This window comes from Gopherus flavomarginatus, chromosome 22 (genome assembly GCF_025201925.1).
Source record: "Gopherus flavomarginatus isolate rGopFla2 chromosome 22, rGopFla2.mat.asm, whole genome shotgun sequence".
In the NCBI taxonomy this organism is placed as follows: Eukaryota; Metazoa; Chordata; order Testudines; family Testudinidae; genus Gopherus; species Gopherus flavomarginatus.
In genome coordinates, this window is record NC_066638.1 from 9489097 (window position 1) to 9511328 (window position 22232).

At 47.4% G+C, this 22232-nt stretch overlaps 1 protein-coding gene across 1 annotated transcript; it reads left to right on the plus strand.

Moving 5' to 3' along the window:
* Positions 1-826: 826 nt before the first annotated feature.
* Positions 827-22195, plus strand: SELENON (selenoprotein N). The gene is made up of 12 exons (XM_050932234.1): positions 827-952; positions 8902-9019; positions 9788-9918; positions 10537-10749; positions 12249-12373; positions 13553-13690; positions 15396-15477; positions 16539-16727; positions 18165-18270; positions 19275-19387; positions 20123-20224; positions 22015-22195. The coding sequence occupies exons 1-12, from the start codon at positions 827-829 to the stop codon at positions 22183-22185; spliced, it is 1614 nt and encodes a 537-aa protein (XP_050788191.1). The 3' UTR covers positions 22186-22195.
* Positions 22196-22232: the final 37 nt, after the last annotated feature.

Consider the following 22232-nt stretch of genomic DNA (forward strand, 5'->3'; position numbering starts at 1 on the left):
GTCCTGGAGTCTCCAGGCATTAAAGATCAATCTTTAATTAAGGGTTGTGTCATGTGATGAAACTTCCAAGAATATCTCCAACTAAAACGGCAACCCAAGGGGAGAAACAGTATAGAGGGAAGAAGGCCCGAGGAGTTGCAGCAGCAAGGAGACTAGCTGGGGAAAGGAGCAGGCTGGTGCTATGGAGACGCTATAGCTGCCCTGTGTTGTGTTATTCTTCTGGCTAGTTTGCGTCAAGTACCCAAAACAATGTGATCTTCCAGCAACTTGCTTCGCCGCCCCTCCACACACTGCTCTTGCCTTTGGCCTTGTCTCTGTGCACCCCAGTGCCCAACCCTTCCCCTGAAGCCTCCACCCCCCCTCGCCCCACAACCCTTCCCCTGAAACCCCCAGTCCCTCTAGCCCCAACCCTTCCCGTAAAGCCCCGTGTCCTCTCCAGCCCCTCACCCTTCCCCTACAGCCCCGTATCATCCCCAGCCCCCAACCCTTCCCCTATAGCCCCGTGTCATCCCCAACCCTTCCCCTACAGCCCCTCCCCTCCGCACCCCGGGACCCTGCCCCAGAGCCCCCCCAGCACTAACGCCCGGGCGGGTGGTCGCTGTAGCCGGGCTCGGACGCGGCTCTCCCCAGTGGGACTGATTGAAAATTGCCCTTGGAACCCCCCCCCGCCCGGGCCCCTCCTGCCCCCGCACGGAGCCCGCGGGCCGGGCGCTGCCCCTTTAACGCCTCCCCCGGCCCGGCCGACGCGGCGGGCGGCCCCGCGCTGAGGGCGGCGCAGGGAGCCCGGCGGAGGCGCTGAGCGGCGCGGCCCAGCCGAGGAGCGGGGATGGCCGGGGGGGCGCAGCCGGGAGCCCCCTCGCCGCGGCTGCCCAGGCTGGGGCTGGCCCTGGGCCTGCTGGCCGCCCTGGCCGCGGTGAAATACTATCGGGACGCCGAGGCGGCCCGGCGGCAGGTACCGGAGCGGGGGCGCGGGGGGCTTTGGAGGAAGGGGGGGTTGGGGATGGGGGGGGGGACAGGACGCTGGGGACTTCGGGGGAAGGGCTGGGGGCTAGAGGCTTTGGGGGAAGGATGCTGAGTGATTGTGCTGGGGGCTTAGGGGAGACTTTTGCTGGGGGGCTCTGGTTCGGAGGGATGTGGGGGGCTTTGGGGCATGGGGAAGGTTGGGGGTGGAAGGGAGCCCTGGGGAGGTGCTTTTAGGGGGCTCTGCCAACCTGGGCACCCTCAGGATTTTCTCTTCTCTTTTCTCCTCCTTTGCTGACTTGTTTCCGCATTGCACGTCTAAACATTGATAAATATAAATAAAAATACAAGTACCATGGTCAGATCCCAGCCCCTTTTCCTGAGGGGGCCTGCAGGATCTCCAGTTCTCTCTGAACTGTGACTTGACCCCCTCTCTCCCCAGCCAGGACATCTCCCAATCCAGATCTTGTCAGTGCCCCAAATCCAGGGGCGGCACCAGGGCACGAAGCGCGTGCCTGGGGTGGCCTGCGAGTCGCCATGAGGGCAGCAGGCAGGCTGCCTTCGGCGGCATGCCTGCAGGAGGTCCGCTGGTCCCGCGGCTTCGACGGCAATTTGATGGCAGGTAAGCCGAAGGCACAGGACCAGCGGACCTCCCCAGGCATGCTGTCAAAAGCCGCCTGACTGCCCCGCTTGGGGTGGCAAAATACATAGAGCCACCCCTGCCCAAATCCCACCCTAGCTTATCCATAGGGGGGGGAAACTTTATGATATAAAACCAGCACAGGTTCACACGGAGGCACCTATTTCAGCAGTGAACTGGGATTTGTGTTGAGGAGAGAAATAGAAGCACTTGGCAGTGGGTTGTCAGTAATGCTCGACAAACATCCTATATCTTGTCATTTCTATGTATTATTGTATGCTTAGGAGCCCCAGTGATGCACCAGGATGCTATGTTGCTAGGTGCAGTACAAACACAAAACAAAAAGGTTGTGCCTGCCCCCCAAAAAGCATACTGTTGAAGGCCATATGTGCAGTGTGGGTGCTACAGTAGCATTGCTGTGGTACCGCAGCTTTGGTGCTGTAAGCCCATGGTGTAGGCACAAACTACAGGGAGACGGGTTTTTCCATCGCCGTAGTGACTTCACCTCCCCGAGCGATGGTAGTTTGGCCGATGGAAATACGCTTCTGTCGATTTAGCTGCATCTGCACCAGGCATTAGGTTGGCAAAGTTACAGTGCTCAGGGGAGTGGAGTTTTCATGGCAATCTACGTTTTAAGTGCAGACCAGGCCTAAGTCTGAGACGCGAAACAAGTGCAGAAGTACAAGGAAACAGTGGGATGGTATTAGTCAGCATGACAGCCTCTGGTCTTCATCACACCAGTAGCCTAATCGTGGTCAAGTTTTTGTAGGTTTCATGGCAGAGGAGAGTTTCAAGGAGAGATGTGAAGTATAACGAGTTGGTTTTGCCATTGTTTACTGGGAACTGCTGCCAAGCGTGAGGGTCAGGATTGGAGAAAGCACAAAGGTGCTTGTTTGGAAGTTTAACAAGGTGAAGATGTAATGTCCAGTGACGGTTCTGGTGACAGGGTGGACTGAGTGTAGGCTGGCAGGCAGGAATGTACTCGTTATAATCCCATCTCGGACATTGCCCCTTTTGGGCTTTGGAGAGATCACTTCAGTTCTCTGTATCTTAGTTTCCCCATCTGTAAAATGGAGATAATTTACTATGCTTACCTCATTGGGGTGCGTGGTCGAGGATTGATTTAGAATTTAGATAAAGTTTGTAAAGCACGATGTAAGTGGCATGGTAGCTGAAGATGATAGATAAATTCTTAGCACCTTAGACCCTGATCTCACAAACTTGACTCAGGCAAGCAGCCTCTTGTACCCAGCCAGCTTGTAGCATGGTGGGCCTTATGGTAGTAAACTCTTTGGGGGAGGGAATATGTCTTGCTCTGTAAAATGCAGAATAAATCATGAACTAATCCTGATCCATTGAAGTGCTGGGACTGCTTGCATGAGTATAGCTATGTATGTTAGTTGAATCAGGCCCGAAACTCATAAATTAGCAACAGGATGTATATTTGTAGATGTATGTGCATACCTGTATGTATTTCTAGTTTAAAACCTCGTAGTTGAAATCCGTTGCTGTTGTGCTTGTCAGATCCTGAGTTCAGGATTCTCCTCCTGCTGCAGGAGTTGGGAACCTTGCAAACTGTATAAGGACACAGTTCCCTTCTTAATTTTGGGCATTCATGCTGAAAACCTCTGCAAGGCAAGCAGAGGCACATGTTTACATTATGCCTGACCTTGTTTCCTGTTAGCTCAAAAGATTTTAACCCAACTTTAAAGTGACCTATAAAGGAAAAATGAGCTTTTGGGCCCTCTTGGAGTTTTGTTCTGTATAAAAAAGATCAGAATTTCTTTTAAACTTTTTTTGTTTTTAATACTAGAGATTCAGGTCTTGTCTGCCCTGAGGCTGTGTGGTTATTGTAGAACTTATGAAATGACATTGCATGAGTGCAAGTTGTGCAACAGAGAAAGAAATAGAGCTTTTTTTATCAGACTGATGATAACTTTTTTGTTTTAATAACTATGTAACTCAAATGACTAACATGAACCCTGGAGCAGAGTCATCTTTGTTAAAGATTCTACTCCCCTTGAATTCTCATTTAAGGTGGGAAAGCCTCAAACGTACATCTAGGAAGACCTCCAGCAATGACCAGACTGCAGATTCCTGATATTTCGATGATAAAACACCCAACACTAAACTTTAAAAAATCCTTTTTGGCCTCTGTTATGTATCACAAAGAAGCAAACAGGGTACAAGCCCATTGTATGAAAAACATTCTTTGAAGGTGACTGTAAATGGCAAATATGTCTGTCCTTTATTGCTGCCATAGGAGATGCATAGAGAGTCTGAGAGGATTTCAGTTGATAAAACTCTTTTCTGACTGTCTTTACACAAGAAATATCAGGTCTCTTCTACTCTGCTCTTGCGAAGGATTCAGTGGATGACAGGCAAACAGTGGATTGGGAACTGTAGGAGAAAACATTGAAATCTGAACAGCTGTGAGTGTTTTCTATTCAGACTTTTAAAAACTTTTTGTCCATTGCCTTTGATAGCACCTGTCTAATTCAAAGGTCTAACAAACACTTGGGGGAATAAATCTTTGAAGACTCATCTCCCTGCCACTATTACATTTGAGGGCTGAGAAAGCTTCTGCTCTTTGCCCCGGCAGCAAAAACAGGGAAGGCAAAACTTTATTATTCCTGATATTTCCAAGGTTAAACAAAATAAATCTTAGGTGCCTTTTTTTGGCTTGCTTTAACATATGTGCTATAAAAAGGCACAAATCCATTTTCTCTTTCTATTTGTCTTTCTTCACCATCTCTCAGAATTTCAGGACTGATTTGCGCTGTACAGGAAGTCTCACTTCCATGTTCTGTATCATTATCTCCTGTAGGGCAGAAGCAGTGGGGTTTCCCTTTCTGTAGGACCATTTTGAGGAGCTGGTGCTGAACAGCACTGAGCTGGCGCGTCCATGCTGGGTATAAATAAATCAAGAGTTCTGATGGAACAAGGCTGTGTGTGGAACTGATGTACTGTTGGAGTATTGCCTGGAAAAGTGCCTATCAATCTCATTTATTAACTGTACTAGATGAGCATCTAGTTTGTCACCTTGCAGAGGGGAGTGTGTGATGGGTTGGGTCATAAAGACCCCCTTGGTGCTGCCACCTGATGTGCTGAAACTACCTCTGAGCCCATTTTCCCTGCCAGTGTGGGACTTCAGTACCCTGTCTTGTTGAGCCAGACACGCAAGCCTGCTGTAACACAGACGCACGTCTGAACCACATCCCCCAAAAGCTGCAGACTTAACTGAAAACAGCTTAGAAAGTACTCCTGTCTCTAGCACCCAGATACGCAGTTCCCAATGGGATCCAAACCCCAAATAAATCCTTTTTCCTCTGTATAAAGCTTATACGGGATAAACTCCTAAATTGTCCGCCTTCTATAACACTGATAGAGAGAGACGCACAGCTGTTTGCTCCGCCAGGTATTAATTTCTTACTCTGGGTTAATTAATAAGCAAAAGTTATTTTATTAAATATAAAAAGTAGGATTTAAGTGGTTCCAAGTAATAACAGGCAGAACAAAGTAAATTACCAAGCAAAATAAAACAAAAACACGCAAGTCTAAGCCTAATACAGTAAGAAACTGATTACAGATGAAACCTCACCCTCAGAGATATTCCAATAAGCTTCTTTCACAGACTAGACTCCTTTCTTGTCTGGGCCCAATCCTTTCCCTTGGTACAGTCCTTGTTCCAGCTCAGGTGACAGCTAGGGGATTTCTCATGACTGCAGTCCCCTTTTTTCTGTTCCACCCCCATATATACCTTTGGCACAAGGTGGGAATCTTTTGTCTCTTTGGGTCCCCACCCCTCCTAAATGGAAAAGCACCAAGTTAAGATGGATTCCAGTACCAAGTGACACAATCACATGTCCTGTGAGACCCCAAGCCTTCATTCTTCCTGGCCTGACTCACAGAAAGACTTGCAGGTAAACAGAGCCATCTACAGTCAATTGTTCTAGTTGATGGAAGCCATCAAGATTCTAAACCACAATTAATGGCCCATACTTTGCATAACTACAATAGTACCTCAGAATTATATTTTATATTCCCAGTTTCAGATACAAGAATGATACATTCATACAAACAGGATGAACACACTCAGTAGATTATAAGCTTTGTAATGATACCTTACAAGAGACCTTTTGCATGAAGCATATTCCAGTTACATTATATTCACACTCATTAGCATATTTTCATAAAATCATATGGAGTGCAACATCACAGAGTGGTTGTTGGAGCTGAGGTTTGACGGGTTTGAGTCCTGATGGCACACGTACCAGACACAGTTGGCTAGGAGTGAGGATGCACGTTTACAGTTATAGGGATTAGTACTTAATTTTCTAGGAAAAAATTCTGCTGCCCAGAAGTGTCCCACTGTTTGTCCCATGTAAAAGATGTCTGAGATAACTGATCGGACATGCAAATTGGCTCTTATCTCTGTCTCTCGGGAAATTCATTCTGGAATCTTGCAGCACCAGTGCGCATAACATCAAATATCTATATTGAGTTCTCTGCATCACAGGTGCTGTCCTGGATGATGCTGTCTGGGATGGGATGTAACTGGTGCCTTTCCTGTTTGAGGGGGTACTGGAGGCCACAGATAGAGGTTTCCCAGGTCTGAGTGTCTGTGCTGTCTGCTCATGGTAATGTTGGAAGCCAGAGCCTAACCTTACACTGAAAGGCTTGTCAGCTGTCGCTCTCTGAATGGAATCTCTCGGGGTTCAGATCATGGAATTCTTGACCAGCTAAACTGGGGAAAAAATAAAAAAGGACCAGAGACTGGAGAGGGGCCATCACATAGATAATTGCAGACAGCTGGGGAAAAGACAAAGAATGACCCTCTGTGACCATGTCTAGAGCTCTGCATGTGCTCAGGAGGGTGTGATCTGTGGAGGGAAGCCCCTGTATGATGCTGTTTACATTTCTAAACTGTTATGTCTCCTGTTCCTTTGTTAGCTGCTCCCTGCCAGCCTGACACTTGAGGGGGATGCAGAAGCAAATTGTAAAGCAGTGGAATGGGCACTATAAAGCCTATGCCTTTGGATTAGGGGAGTGACCTCAGCACCTGGGCAATTCCCATTCCAGTAACGCTAGAACAGGGGTCGGCAACCTTTCAGCAGTGCTGTGCCGAGTCTTTATGCATAAACTCTAATTTAAGGCTTCGCGTGCCAGTAATACATTTTAATGTTTTTTAGAAGGTCTCTCTGTAAGTCTATAATATATAATCAAACTACTGTTTATATGTAAAGTGAACAAGGTTTTCTAAATGTTTCAGAAGCTTTATTTAAAATTAAATTAAAATGCAGATTTTATTAGTTTAGTGTGATCCTTTCCCCCTCCCATTTCCCAGATCTCATGCTATCTTATCAAACCCCAGGGACTCCTGGCTGCCTGGGCCAGTGCTTGCCCTTGCTTTTCCTTGTGAGTTTTCCAGTGTCTGATGGCATGTATTTGGATACTTTAAGCTGCACGCAGGCTTCTGAGTGATCAGTTGTTAACCGGCTGGAACCCCAGATTGTCAGCTGAGGTGAGTGGAGCTGGCGGCTGGTAGGGCTGAGCAGGGACAGAGGCCTGGACCCTGTCTGGCAGGGAGCCTGTGCTGGAACTCCAACCGGAAGCAAGATGAGTGGGGCTGCAGCGGGGACCCCAGCTGGCAAGGGACCAGCAGCGGGAACCCCAGAGCAGTGACGGGCTGAGTGGCTCAGCCTGCCCCACATGCCATCAAAAATTGGCTCACGTGCCACCTTTGGCGCACGTGCCATAGGTTGCTGACCCCTGCGCTAGAATAACAATATCATTGGTAAACGTGCGTGTAGAGCCATAGGTAGGTGCAGGGCGGTCCCTGTCCAAAGGAGCTTAGGGTGTCTTAGGGGAATGATCCAGTGCTGCAAATAATTGGCTCTCTCATTCCTCTTCCTTCCATAGCAGAGCTGTTGCCCGCCCTCTTTTCCATGTATCGGGTTCTCACCTTGCTTCAAACAGACCTTCCTCCCGCCCCTCCGCGGTTCATGTTCCAAGAGCGTCTCTGCTTCCCTTTGTTTTTTCTTTGCCCAGGAGCTGAGCCTTCCGAGCTGCATTAAATGGTGTTTCAGGCTGGCAGGCAACAGATGGCACCTAGACTGGTTCAGGAGCTTTGGGGATCAGAGAACACACACAGCTCAGCAGCAGAATGAGGATTAGTCTCTTGCTCTTATAGGCTTTGCACTGGGGGCGGGGGGGAAGTTGTCTCCCCTACCAATAGAGCCCTGGATCTGCTGCAGAATGACAATGAGGAGTATGACTTGTCTGACTGCCCCTCCCCTCCTTTCAGTAGAGCAGCTCTCTCCTTCCATCTGTGTATTGTCTCTTTCCTCAGCTGGCTGCGTGCTGCAGAGTGGAGCTGTCTGGGTCTGTTCCAAGCAAGAATTGCATTTCTGTAGCACCTAGGGAATGAAGCCATGCAGGCTGCCCCCTCTGAGATCTGAAGGGGTTAGTGTCTGATGGGGGGGAAACTGAGGCCCAGAGTGGCTGTGATTGCCCACTCCCCAAGGTTAAATAGTACTGATGGCAGAGTAGGAATAGACCGTGTGAGTCCTGACTCCTGGATCAGTGGTAGAATCACAAGGCAACACTCCCCACCACGAGTAGTGAGCTGGAAGTTCTTATCTAATCCCAGATTGTTTGCGATCTAGGATGTGAATGTGGTTCTAGCTAGAGCTGATCTCTGTGGCAAGCAATGTCTCTGGATATTGATCGGAATGTAAATGTTGATTTGGCCATGTTCACTTCCTTTAAACATGGGAGGGCCCAGTTAGCGCCCTTCCTCTTGTGAAAAGTGAATCTTTAGAGCAAATCCTCAAGTAATCATTGGCGACGTTTGAACGGTCTATATTTGACCGTCTTCGTTCACACCATGTTGGCTAGTTACCTAAGTCCCCTTGTCAGAACGCTATAAAAATGCCCTGTAGAGAATGCTCACTGGCAGCACAGAGCCTTCTGCTAATATCAACAGTTGGCCACATTCTTGCACGCCCAGAAATACTCGCTGCTGAAGTTGACAAATTTCTTGGACAAAGACTCACTGAGAGAGAAGACAAAACTGAACCGGCGATTTGTTGTCAATTATTTGTTGTTCATCCAGATTTAGTTTTAATACATTAATGGAAACTGTTCCTGGACCTCAGTCACTATTGTTGATAGTGCAGGGTCTTGCCAATGTGTGTTACTCTTTGTATTTGATGGCTTTGTGTGCATAGTAACTCAAGAGCTGATGGGGCCTAGATGAACTAGTAAAACAGCTCCTGCCTTTCTTCTTCCCAAACCAGGAGATGGCCTTGAAGTCTCTGGGGAACGAGGGGCTTTTTCTCTTCTCCTCTCTGGACACTAACAATGATCTGTACATTAGCCCTGAGGAGTTCAAGCCGATAGCAGAGAAATTAATAGGTAGGTGTCCACCTTGCAAGGTCAGTTGTGCAATAAAGGAAAGGAAAGGTGAAGATCTCTGCACTGCATGTGCACAATGGCTAATTCTCTTTTTTGTGTGTGCTGGTCTAGGGCTGATTTACACAGCAAGAGGCTGCAAAGCTTTAAGTGTTTTTGGAAAGGCTTAAGCCCCAGACACCACCTCACAAAGTGCACTTTTTATAAGACTGAAGCTCCCATTGTTGGACTAGTAAAGTACATAAGTTACTTTGTGCAGGGCTTAAAGGGGATTTGGAATGGATGAATACAAGGGATATGGCTCAGCACTGGCTAGACCAGAGCTATTCCATTCATATTTTCCTCTGGCTTCAGAAGTCTCTGTCATACAGTATCAACATGTAGCAAATCTTTCTCAGCTATGCCAAAATGCATGAAACCCTGTGATGTCAACATAGCATGCAGGAGGGATAGATCTGCAACCAAAATACCAGGAATAATTTCTCATAATGTAATGAAGCAGCTAGAGTGTGTATCTGCCCCCTGCTGGATGCAACAAGAACCGCTCAGCCATGTGTCAGACACTTTATATTGCTATCAATTAAGGGGAGAGTCTCCTTTAACTTAAGTAGCAGGGACTTGTGCCCTTGAAGCAGGTGGGTCTGAGGTCTGTTGCTAAGAGCTGTAACATAGTGTAGCATAGTGACAGCTGTGAGGTTCCAAGTACCTGCCCATTAAACTATTATAAATGTATAATTATTTCCCTTGGTGTTAAATTATTGTTCTGTTTAGGTGTTACTCCTGTCTTCGAATTTGAAGAGGAAGAGACACCGGATCCCAGTGGGGAGACACTATCAATTGTTGCTAAATTCCAGCCCCTGCTCATGGAAACAATGACAAAGAGCAAAGATGGTTTCCTAGGAGTAAGCATCGTACACCATGTATATGAATAGAAAAACAGTGCTTATTTTGTCAGTTGTTCCTTCTGTGAGCAGAGATCAGACTGAGACAGTGTGCACTGATGCATTATTTTGGCATTTTTTTTGGTGGCATCATCAGTTTATGCAGCACTTACATGTATTTTTTAAAAAGTGTTTATGCTTCCAGCTCTTATGAACATGAAGAAAATCTTCTGTGTGTGACCCAATGCAGTGTTATCTACTGGAATTTGAAAATTCATTTGAAACAATAGCTTTGATAAGCATAAACTACCCCCATTTCTCAATGGGGTGTTAACTCTGGAGTGTAACAGTGCCCACCCTATATGTAACCATTTCCATGGCATTTGTTGCCATGGTATCTGACTACTTGCATTATCAATTTATTTCACTGCTGGTCATTTTTAGCAGAAACTTCTAGCTACTGTGGGATTTTAGGTGGTGCTTGGGATTGTGGGTGGAGTTTAAAAGGAATACCACTTTCTCTTACCCCAAAAATCTGACCTCTGTCCAACGGTTCATATCCATCTGCCTCCTATGGAACAGAACTCTTCAAATGTTATTACATCTCATTGGCTGGTTCTGACGTGTTTCTCTTTGTAGATTTCTCATATTGCTCTGTCTGGCCTACGGAACTGGACGGCCCCAGCAGCCCCTATGAGCATGATGTTTGCCAGGCAATTCAAAGCCTTTCTTCCCCCAAAGAATAAGATAGAACTCGGTGATCCCTGGTGGATAATCCCAAGCGAATTAAACATCTTCACTGGCTACCTTTCCAATAACCGGTTTTACCCTCCGGTCCCCAAGGGCAAAGAAGTAAGAGCACTACTTAATATGAACCATGATCTCTCTTGGGTGGGAGGGTATTGCTTCTAACAGATGCTTCCATAGTGTTAATTTTTCAATTTTCACATCTTAATGAGCAGCATGTAGCCAATATCACCTTGGGCTATCTATCATCTCCTTCTGTCTCACAAACTAACCATGGTTACATGGGTGCTTGGATGGGAGACCTCCAAAGAAAATGTGCATGTTACAGGTGGTGGTGGTGAATCCATAAAGCCTTGTTGAGGAGGTTCAGCAGCTCTTGGAGGGAACCCTAGTTATCAGTTGCATTTGTTTCTATACTAGGGTTCCCTATGGCCGATATTAGTGGAGTTGAATGAGTCTCGGGCCAGTCTACGCTAGAAACTTTTGCTAGTATGGTTATATTGTTAGGGGCGCAGGGTTTTTATGACATTTCTTGACCAGTAAAAGACTTAGTGTAGACACAAATTATACAAGCAAGAGTGCTTTTGTCAGTGTAGCTTATTTTAACTGGGGACCAAGTATATATCTACATAAAGGGAGGGGGGGACGCAGTTTAGCCAGCACAACAGAGAAGGAAGCAGCAGCAAGTGACAGAGAGGAATGGAGGAGGCTAATTTCCACATGCGTGCCAATGTTAGCCTGGGTAGGATGTAATATATAGTGTAGACTGTGCCTTACCAACTCTCTGTACAAAAATTCCCTAGTGTAGATGAGGCTGTAGTTTGTCACTTCTCTGTAAATCGATGTCCCAGTGCAGTGTTAAGGGAGCCATCTTTCAGATGAGAGGTAAAACCAAGAATTTTGTTTGCGGTCTCACAAGATCCAAGGTATTTGTAACAATAGTATGGAGTATCCACAACAGCCAGACCAACTACTAGTCAATTTAAATAACAAAAATCCTCATTTAGTCTGACTTGGGTAAGAGTCTCCACTCCCCGTCTAAAATAATTGTGTATAATTAATGTGCTTTGTCAAACGGTGACCTCCTATTCCACCCCACAGTGGTCAGTGAAGTGATTCTAGTATATGGTCTATAAAATCAGTCTGTAAATGCTCTTCCCTCATGAGTGTTTGGTTAGGCTGTAATACTTCCATATTTCGTATACTCCAGTGGGTGGTATAAGTGATCACTTCAAATTGAAAACTACATCAACGTCTTGAACAAATGCTGTTCAGTATAATGCCCAACAGGTGATCTGATCCGTTTGCAGTACTCAGCTAATGTGCTCTGGAAATATTGGGTATATGGAAGACAATGCTTAGACAGTGGTTAATACACTTCCAGATAGAGGATACATTTGCAAGGTGGTGGAAAACTGTAAATTATAGAAGGGAGTCCAAAAAATGGAAGATGGGAGTTGTTAGCCAGATCCAAGTCACATTAATTGTTTTATCTTCCTGGCCTTGCAGGGGAGTAGATTTAGAAGTGTGGCTGAACTGAGGTCTGCATTAAAGGCCGTTGCTCTTATTTTAGTTTTTTGCTACCTCTCCAATTCTTTCCATAGATTGTGATCCACAAACTTTTGAGCATGTTCCACCCTCGTCCATTTGTAAAAACTCGCTTTGCCCCTCAAGGAGCTGTGGCCTGCATCCAGGCAATCAGTGAGTTCTACTATATCGTAGCGTTCAGGTAAGAACTTCTCAAATGGGATTGGGAGGTGCAGGGTGTTTTAATTAGATCTGCATCTTTTTAAAGACCTAATTTCCCCCCCATTCAAAATAGAATCGAAGCAACTACTATAACGTGGAGGTTGGGACTTTCACAATTAGTCTGTTAATTATGTTCAATCTGTTTTGGGGGTGGAAGAAACCTACGAAAGGGGCTGTCAAGCAAAGGGGTCGTATCACTGGCCCAGGCAGCCGGGAGTCCCTGGGGTTTGATAAGATAGCATGAGAACTGGGGAATGGGAGGGGACAAATATGAACATGTCCAGCTGGCAGCAGCCTGGTGACTTCCCCATCCTGCAGGGAACATAACCCAGGAGCAGCATGTGAGCATGTTACTTAACTGTGATTATGCTCCCTAACAACAGATGTAACTGACAGAGCTGCTCAGCAGCTTCCAGAGGAGACGGGTGTGTCCTCCAGGAAGTGGCTTTGAATGTGTTACTTCCCTTACGGCTCTATCCATGGAGCCAACGCTCCTGTTTTTGTCTGAACTGACTGGGTGAGAGACACTATTGCTCTGTAAGTCCCCAGTTCCAGGGCTAAGCAAACACCCTCTATTTGGTGATGTCCAGAATCGAAAGGGGGAGGATATAACCGTTCTAGTCAACGGACGGAACAGTTCTCTAAAGCCAACAGTCCCTACAAGAGTGACTCCTCACCCTGCTCTGGTTCATCTTGTAGACAGTTCATGTCTAGTCTGTTCTGTTCAGGTTCTTGTATGGCCGTTATCATGTGGGGAAATGAAAGCACAGGGAAGTTAATTGCAATTATCACCACGGTATCTGAGTCAGTGGCACCGGAACCAGGGGGCGATACCCTCCCCCTTTTTAACATGGGTGTAGTTTGGGGGTGGGGGGGCATGCTGGGGGTGGTATTACCCCTCCCCCTCCCAACTGTAAGCCTCGGGCAGGTGTGAAGCAGCAAAATGCAGCCCCTGCCAGCAGCTCTCTGCACCTGCCCGAGACTTGCAGTTTGGGTGGCCCCCCGACTTCTACAAAGGTTCTGGCACGCTTGATCTGAGTGCCTCCAGAAGCACATGAAACGACACGACTGGCATCCGGCATGTATGACCCATTCTCTGCCTCCCTGGTTCTTGGCATTGGTTAGGGCACCAAGGCTGATGATGATCTTCCTGTTTCAGGATCCATGCCGAGTTCCAGTTGAATGAACCTCCAGACTTCCCTTTCTGGTTTTCCCCTGGCCAGTTCACAGGCCACATCGTCCTCTCCAAGGATTCCTCCCATGTTCGAGAGTTCAGGCTCTTTGTCCCTAACAAGAGGTATGGCCGTCTCTTTTCAGTATACGCTGAGCAAAGTCTTGAGATTACAGTAATTGGAAACCAGAACTTGAGTGAAGCTCAAGGGGCTTTGCGATTCTGCAGCTGTGCTGTGTGTGTTGCAGAGCTAGAGGATGTTCCTTGCACGTACAGTGACATCTCCTGTCTGCTGATATCAAAATGCATTGACTGTTTTAACTAAGATTTGCATCTCTTTGAGCCAGGTATCACTATCCCCATCATGTATATGGGGAAATCAAAGCACAGGGAAGTTAAATGACTCACCTAAACTCACACAGAAATCTGTGCTCGGGTATGAATTGGAACCGAGGGGTCCTAGGTCATTATCCCATGCTCTGATTACCAGGTAACAGTCTCTCCCGTCCACACAATACATAAATTACCATGCGGTTAATATTCTGTAGTCAGATTTCACTCTTGATCTCTTGGGACTGGGACCCAAGCGAGCTAGAATCTGTTCTTGGCTCTGTCACAGACTTGAAGTGACTTTGGCTTTTTATTGCCAAATTGCTTGAACTTCTGTGCCTGCAAAAATAAGGAATTTCATCAACCTGTGCATGAGGCTTAATGAGCATTTATAAAGTGCTCGGGAAAACTTTGGATGAAAGTTACTAAATGCATATTCTCCCCTTCATTGCTTGTGCTACTGCAAACCCCTATTCCCGAGGAATGTCTGGCTAGCTACCCTTGAAAGAGTTCCAGAGATGGCTTAGTTTGCAATTAGAGGTGAGGCTGCTGTTCTGACTGTTGTGTATGCAGCAGAGGCATCGAAAGCCCCAGAAGAATCATGCAATGCCTGTGTTGTATTGCACACCTCCGGGCGGTTTACATTTTGTAATAAGTCCCTTGTAAATAAAAATGAAACAAGCTCCACTGTCGTCATCACTAAAACAGAGAGAACCTGTTACTGCAGCGGCAACACGTTTTTAGTAGAGCCACTGAGAACACTTAGCTTATCCAAGGATCTGATTTGTTGAACACGCTGTAAAATGGTAATCCTTGGAACATCAGGGGAGGGGGAGAAAAACCCTGGTGAGCGCCACATGTGTCTTGGTGCACCGGAGTCTGGCGTAGTGTGACTCACTTGCTTTGAAATATTCTTCACTTCATATTTCAAAGGCTAATGTATTGTGTGTATAGATTTACACGCTCTCATTATTTCTCTCTGGCATGTGGCTGGAAGCATTTCAGGAGATAAAAGCTTACATTTTTCTCAGACCATGGCGGCTTGAATCGAAATGCTGTATAGAACATTACCCTGGTGACTTGATACTAATGGTTCTGGCAGCATGTTCGTTATGGGAGCTCTTTGCTTGCAGAAAAATATGTTCTACAGGAATGGAATTCCCAAATTCTCAGGGTTTGGGAGCAAGTGGGGATACAAACATTCCCCTCTCCCCCCCGCCCCAAGTGTCTAAACACATCAAGGCTCATGCATGACTCTGACTCTTCTTTCGTCCTATTGGGCAGGCGCTTAGGCCCTGATCCTTCAGAACTCCCCTGACTTCAGCAGAGCTGCGCAGTGTCTCTTGCAGCACCTGGCCTTTAGTCCTGAAGCCAGCCTAGGGATGTTGGATGATTAGGGAGAAATGGCTCAGGGTTTAGTTCAGTTATCAAGTGCAAAGCTCTTTCGCCTGCATAATTCTTAGAAATGGCTGTTACTGAATGTGCTGGGTTCTCCTGCTAGGTCTCTCAACGTTGACATGGAATGGCTGTATGGGGCAAGCGAAAGCAGCAACATGGAAGTGGATATAGGCTACCTACCTCAGGTGTGTACTAACTTTCTCTCCTTTATGTGTCTGCAGCATCTTAGTTGGGATTCCTCGTGCTCCACCCCATGGCAGCGTTGCCTCTTTCACTGTTGTTTTTCATGTGACTTCTTATCAGCTTGGATGTGATCCTGGTGTTTCCAGTGTATATGTGGGGCACTGTGCAGAAATGCCACCCACTGTTCCTAACTCATTATTTTTATCATGATGCTCACAATATTTAGTGTTTTTTTTCCTTGAAGCCCAAGCTCCTGGAGTCATGTGATTACACGGGAATCTTGGCTTAAAAATTAAAGTTCTCTTATGACCCACATGGCTGCAGAGGAACAACTTGGGAGCCTGAACCATCAAGTATCAAAACCCAGAGAGCAAATAAAAAAACACAATCTGTTTGGCTTGAAATGAATTTCTTTAAAAATCTAATAACTGGGGATGAAGGCAGCTGATTCATGGTTTTCGGATGCCTGGGGTTGGCAATGCTGTTTTTCTCTGAGACTAGATCTTTTTTTCCCCCCTAAACAATTAAAAATAGCCGTGTTGTGACAGACACCCATAGTCCCAAGAATTATAACCCTGGCCTTGCCTGTAACACCTCAGCAGTGAAGCCTCCCGACAGCTGTCCCTATTGCATCCTCTTGTGGCAAGCTGCGGGCATGGAAAACTGATTTCCAAGGACCCTGAACATCTGACTGTCTTGGAGTTGCCAGGGTGACGCACCAAGCTGTTCCTGGAAACGTGACCGATCCTAGGGAATATTTGGATATCAAGTGCCCAGTGTGGAAAATCCCCACATAAAAATTTAGCTGCAGCTTAACAAGGTGAACATGTGTCTGATGTATTTTCCATCCAGACCGGCACAAAGCCGTCACTGGAGGAGAAACGGGGAGTTCAGGAAAACCGTCCCATGCATGCACATACAGAACAGACTGATTTGTGTTCACCCATTTAAATGGACGATCTATCCTGTTTTCATTAAAATGACTCCAAGACACTCATGTGTACATCTTTGTTTTGGGCATGGGCCTGCACTATGGACTAAACTCTCTGACCTTGTCGTGTAGATGGAATTAGAATCTTCAGGGCCGTCCATCCCTTCTGTGATTCGTGACGAAAATGGCAATGTGATGGACAGCCGAGACCCAGCGGGGGAGCCAATTCAGTTTGTGTTTGAAGAGATCAACTGGCAGCGTGAAATAACTTGGGAAGAGGCAGCCCAGAAACTGGAAGTTGCCATGTACCCGTTTAAGAAGGTGAGAAAATGGCCCGCTCCATTGCTGCATCAGCATTTTGTTTGGAGGGGGCACTCCACTGAGATGCTCCAGTCATCTGGGAGAACTACCAGAGCTATGGGGTGAGGCCCTCTGCTGGTTTGGTTTAGAAATAAGTGACTATAGACGTATTAATATTCTACCCCTCTAGCACCTGCCATCCAGGTGCATTGCTATTGGACTTGAATGAATCCAGCCTCGCAACACTTCAGTTGCAATTGGGACCCGGGGAGGGGAGTGGCCACAGAGAAGGCCCTGGCCATGCAGGAAACCATGGCGGAGGCCGGTAGAGTCCTGATCTCACATGTTCCAGGCTTGTACTCAGTGTTGGGTCCCTCCTCGTAACAGCAGCCACTGGTGCTATTTTGGGAGAGGCGAATAATGATGGTTTTCTTTTTGCACCAACTGAAAGCCACAAAACTATTGTAGGGACTGAATTTTCCTTATCAGCAGGAAATACACAAAACACTTATGGCTCTTGCAGTGAAAAGTGAATCTATAACACAGGGTGACCAAAATGACTTCATGCTCCAGTGGCAGCTAGGGCAGATTGCTGCTCCCTGACCCTGATTCCTTGGCTGAAGGAAACGTAAGAGCAGCCATGGGAAAAGCTGTCCTTTGGTGCAAATGTTTTCATAAGCTTTCCAAGATGTTAATAAAGTTCAGTGTGTGGGAATGATTGGAGCCATCTTTCTGCAGAGCGTCTCTGTGGCTCGTTATTGACATCTTTTCTCACAAATACTCCTGGACCTGTTTGGGTGCGTAGAGAGCACAGCTGCGCGCCGACACCTGCTCTGGGTGTATAAATGCAGACAAATAACAGCCCACGCACTCTGCTGATGCATCCGTAGAGGCAGGCTGGAAATCGGTCCCTAGGCGAAACCACTGAACAGGGTTTATGAGAATAAAGTACAAGATGGTTAAAAATTCCCTGAAGACTCAGGTATCCTAGGTAACAGTGCCTCTAACCGTCCCAATATTTGCCTTTCCATCATCACTTTCATCTGAGGATCTCATAGCACTTTAAAAAACAATGAATTGAACCTCATCCCCCCCCAACCTGGCACGGGAGGGAAGAGAGATCTCCTTTCATACATGTGAGAGTCATGGAGAGACCTTCAGCAAGTCCGGGCAGAGCTGGGAACAGAACCCATGAGTCCTGGCTCCCGATCGCTTATGATTTGGAACAGCCCCAGTGCAGATTAAAGGGACAGTATAATCCAGTGGGAGGCAGGGGAGCACAGAGGCTTAATGTTAAGGCCAGAAGGGGAGCTAAGAGTACCACTACTAGGGTTTAGTGGCTATTTCTTCACTTGTATGTGTGCCTGATGTGATGTGGCAGGCACAGCATCTCTAAACCCTGCCTCACCCCATGGGCTGCTTTGGCATCAGCTTCTCCAACTGGCTGTCTGCTTGCAGGTTTCGTACCTTCCCTTTACGCAGGCTTTTGACAGAGCGAAAGCTGAGAACAAACTGGTGCACTCCATCCTGCTGTGGGGCGCCTTGGACGACCAGTCCTGCTGAGGTGAGCTGCTGCTGACCTGTATAGGTGTGTTCGGGGAACCCTGCAAGAGCGGCCGAACCAGCTGGAAAGAGAGGGCAAAGAAATGTTTTGTCCAGGCTTCCGCGAGGCCATTGGGATCAGTGGGGAAACCAGCTGCAGGCATCTCCTGTTACACTGCATTGGTAGCAAAGCCCCTAGAGTAGATGGGTTTGAACTAGAATTGCTGCCCTGAATTCTGGGAAAGGGCAGATCGGAACCCTGCAGCTGCAATCTATAATGGGCCTAACCCAACCCCCAAATTCAGATATCTTTCATCCCGAGGGAGGTTTGGAGCTAGGTCCCAATCTGGTGGTTTAAGCCCAGCTTTACTTCTAATAGATTTATCCTGGTGTAGCCCACGATGTTACGGCATGTTTCCCTCTTCTCCCATGACCCGTCTCTCCCCCCCACCCCACATCAGCCTAATCCGGCAACTGCAGCCTCTGGAGAATACAGCACGATTCTACCCCTGCCTGGCACGTTGTATCATCTCGCATCTGTGCATCCAGGTTCTCCTTGTCTGACACCCACTCTGCACAGGTGTAAATGAGAGCCCAAGCTGCAAGGCCCGGGAGAATCGAGCCCTGTACCTCCCAGAGTGCAATGAGCTGATCCAAAGAGCCTACTCTGCATGCCTGAGCCTCTAGTTTCTGCAGGCTACAGACACACACGAGTGTCTGAGTCATTTTAATGAAAACAGGATAGATCGTCCGTTTGTGTTAAAGGCTGCAGTGGTTAATTTACTCTTGGAGCACCCATTGCATAGGGGCTCACCCACAGCGTAAATTACATAAAACAGCCTGTGATGGGTGTAACTAAACCCTGCTCTCCTTGCTCAGGGAGAAATAACTCTTCGTACCCAGTCGGGTGTCCCATTCAAGCTGCCACAGTAGCCCTCAATTGGCAAGGCATTAGCACCCCAAGTTACCACTGCAACAGTCTGTGTCCGGCAACTTGGCAAACCAATCTCTCTTGTTTTGTGCCAGGTTCGGGGCGAACTCTCCGGGAGACCGTCCTGGAAAGTTCGCCCATCCTTGCTCTGCTGAACGAGAGCTTTGTCAGTAGTTGGTCACTGGTGAAGGAATTAGAAGAGCTACAGGTAAGCTGCTTTGTAGCGTTGGCTTTCATGCGTGTAGTGCTGGTAAAAGGGACCAACTCGACAGTCCTAGGGACTGAAGAATTTACAGAACAATGGTCCGGTGGCAAAGGTGCTAGAGATGTCTGGGTTCAATTCCCTGCTCCACAGAGTCACGTGGCCTCTGTGCCTCACTCAGCATCAGTAAAATGAGGCTAATACCCCTCCCTATTCTGGAGGGGTGTCATAAAGATTGAGGGGCTCCCATGTCCTCAGACAGCGTTGCGTGGGCAGTGCTGTGCCTCTCTCCTGACCCGAAGTGACCGCTCCCCCCGGCCGTGGGAGGGTAGTGCACTGTTGTGGGTAGCAATGCCAAGAGCGTCACCTAAGGATATATGCCATAGCCAAGAATGGCCGGATAAATAGCTGCCGGGTGACTGGATGGTCTGCGGAGCCTTTCATCACTATCTGTCCAGGTGAGGAGAGGCCATTGCATTAGCAGTTTGAGTCTCTGTCCGCTTCCCAGGAGGACAAGTGGTTGTGCAACATGGACACTGATTAGCTCCTGGATTGGCCTGGCTGAAAGAAACAGTCGGGCAAATAAAACAGGATCCCTTTTTTATGTTACCATATTGAACAGCTGCTCGGTCTTGCATTTGCTGCCCCCACCCTATGCTCCCCCCGGGGTTCCCATGTGCATATTGCATTTATTTTTTGCTCCTGGGGGGCCTTTTTTATTTTTATTTTATTTTTTTACAGACTAAGAGGCAAAATGAATTCTACAGCAGACTGGCTGACCTGCATCTAGAGAAATATAACTTCCCTGTGGAGATGATGATCTGCCTTCCCAACGGAACAGTGGTATGTTGGTCACGTCGGGTGGGCCGGGTTTTGGCCTTTCCATCTGTACCCCACTCTGGCCTCTCTTTCTCCCCCTTTATTTAGAGGGCATATCTTGGGAAAAGGCTTGAAAACCACCTGGCCTATGTTAGGCACTAAAATCTACATAACTGTACTTATTGGGGTGACTGTAAGGGCTGTGGGGTAAAATAAGCAGCTGCTGACATGAACCATCAGAGCCCCTTGCAGTTACTAAATGACCAAGATGTTTCGCTAATGGCTGAGCATTCACGAAGCGCTGCTTATTGTCCGTGAACTTAGCAGACGTTCGCTGAGCTTCACCTAGCTCAACAACTACACTTGCTAGCTGCCTGCGAAGCACCCTGCATGCTCTTGGTAGAGCCAAATGGTAAATAGTACCATTTTACAGATGGGGAAACTGAGGCATAATGTTTTGTTTTCTGTCACAAGGAGTTGATCTCCAAGCCAGCATCAGGGCTCTTGAGTTCCTAGCTCCCAGTCATGTGTCCACCCCTCCCTCTCGAACTGCTCTTGTCTGCTGACTTCTGAAATACCTGCTGCTGCAGTCCTGGCTGAGCTTACCAGACTGCTGTGCTGGACCCAGGCCTCTGGATCCCACAGGACATGAGGCTGGGACTCTGTAATCTAGACATTATCTCTGGGCCTCTAGCACGCACTTAGGGTGCAAATCGTCTATCCGGCATCCAGCCTAAGATACAGGATGCTGCAGCCCACCTGCCTAGGCCCTGAAACTAATGCCACTCTTCCAAGCCTCCCAGTGGCTGTTGCATGCTCCCATTGGGTTTCTGTTTCACCATTCAGGGGCTTTGAGACAGTTAAGGCAAGTAACACGCCATTTGTAAAGGGCTCTGAATGAATCGCACTCCACTAACACAAGCAATATACAGAGTTGTGGAGAAATAACTGAAACAGCATGCAGATGCCTGTCTCTGTTTCCTCACCCCTCCGAAGACTCCTTGGGTTGTAGTTCCCGTCTTTGAGAGCGCACTGGATTCTTCTGCTCCACTTTCTTCTCCTGCCTTGTTGTGTTTTCTGGCCCTGGTCTGTGAGAGAGCCTCTCTGTAACAGCAGATTCCAACAGCTTTGTCCCTTCCTCTCCATCCTTTGGGTTTGTCACAGCGGATCAGAATCATTAGCAAGTCGATAGATTTTGTGTCCGTCGTGTCCCCTTTGGACTTGAACAGCAGCTCTGAACACTTGTATTGGTTTGGCTAAATATTGGCAATTGAGATGTCCACACCCACCGTTTGCACTAGCTCTCCAGGACTAAGTTAACCCTTTGAAGCCAGGTAGCAGACATGTGGTAGTAACCATGTAGAGGTGCATGTAATAATAATAGTCTCCCATGCATCTCATGTCTACTCCCTGAAGTTCAGTAGTATCTAGGATTTTTCCTGGCTCCTCCATAGGATTCCTGTGTGATCTTGTCCATATTACCTAGGGCTTGATATTTTCAGAAGCACTGAACAGCCCCAGGACCCACTGTGGTTGGTGGGAGCTGCAGGTACTTGGTGCTCTTGAAAACTAGGCCATCAATCACTTGGTCCCTCCATTCCCCATCTGTAAAATAGGAGACATCCTTGCCTTCCCTCCCGTAGGGGTTTGGAGGCTTCATTCATTAACAAAGAACTTGGAGAACCTGGGACTTCAGGTGAAGGGCAAACTACCTAGTAGTTGGCCATAGGCTAATTCACTGGATGATGCAGTGTCCTTGTACCTGTGCTTATTAAACTCTGGCCTGCCAATACACCCTTCCTCTCCTTTCCCAGATTCACCATATCAATGCCAACTATTTCCTGGATATTACTTCTATGAAGCCTGAAGAAGTTGAGAGCAGCATCTTTAGCTTCTCAACCAATTTTGAAGATCCTTCCACTGCAACCTACCTCCAGTTCCTGAAGGAAGGACTGCAAAGAGCCAAACGGTTCCTGCAGACCTAAAGAAAGAAAAGGCAAGTGAACACCCAGCAGAGATGGCCAAAGATTTT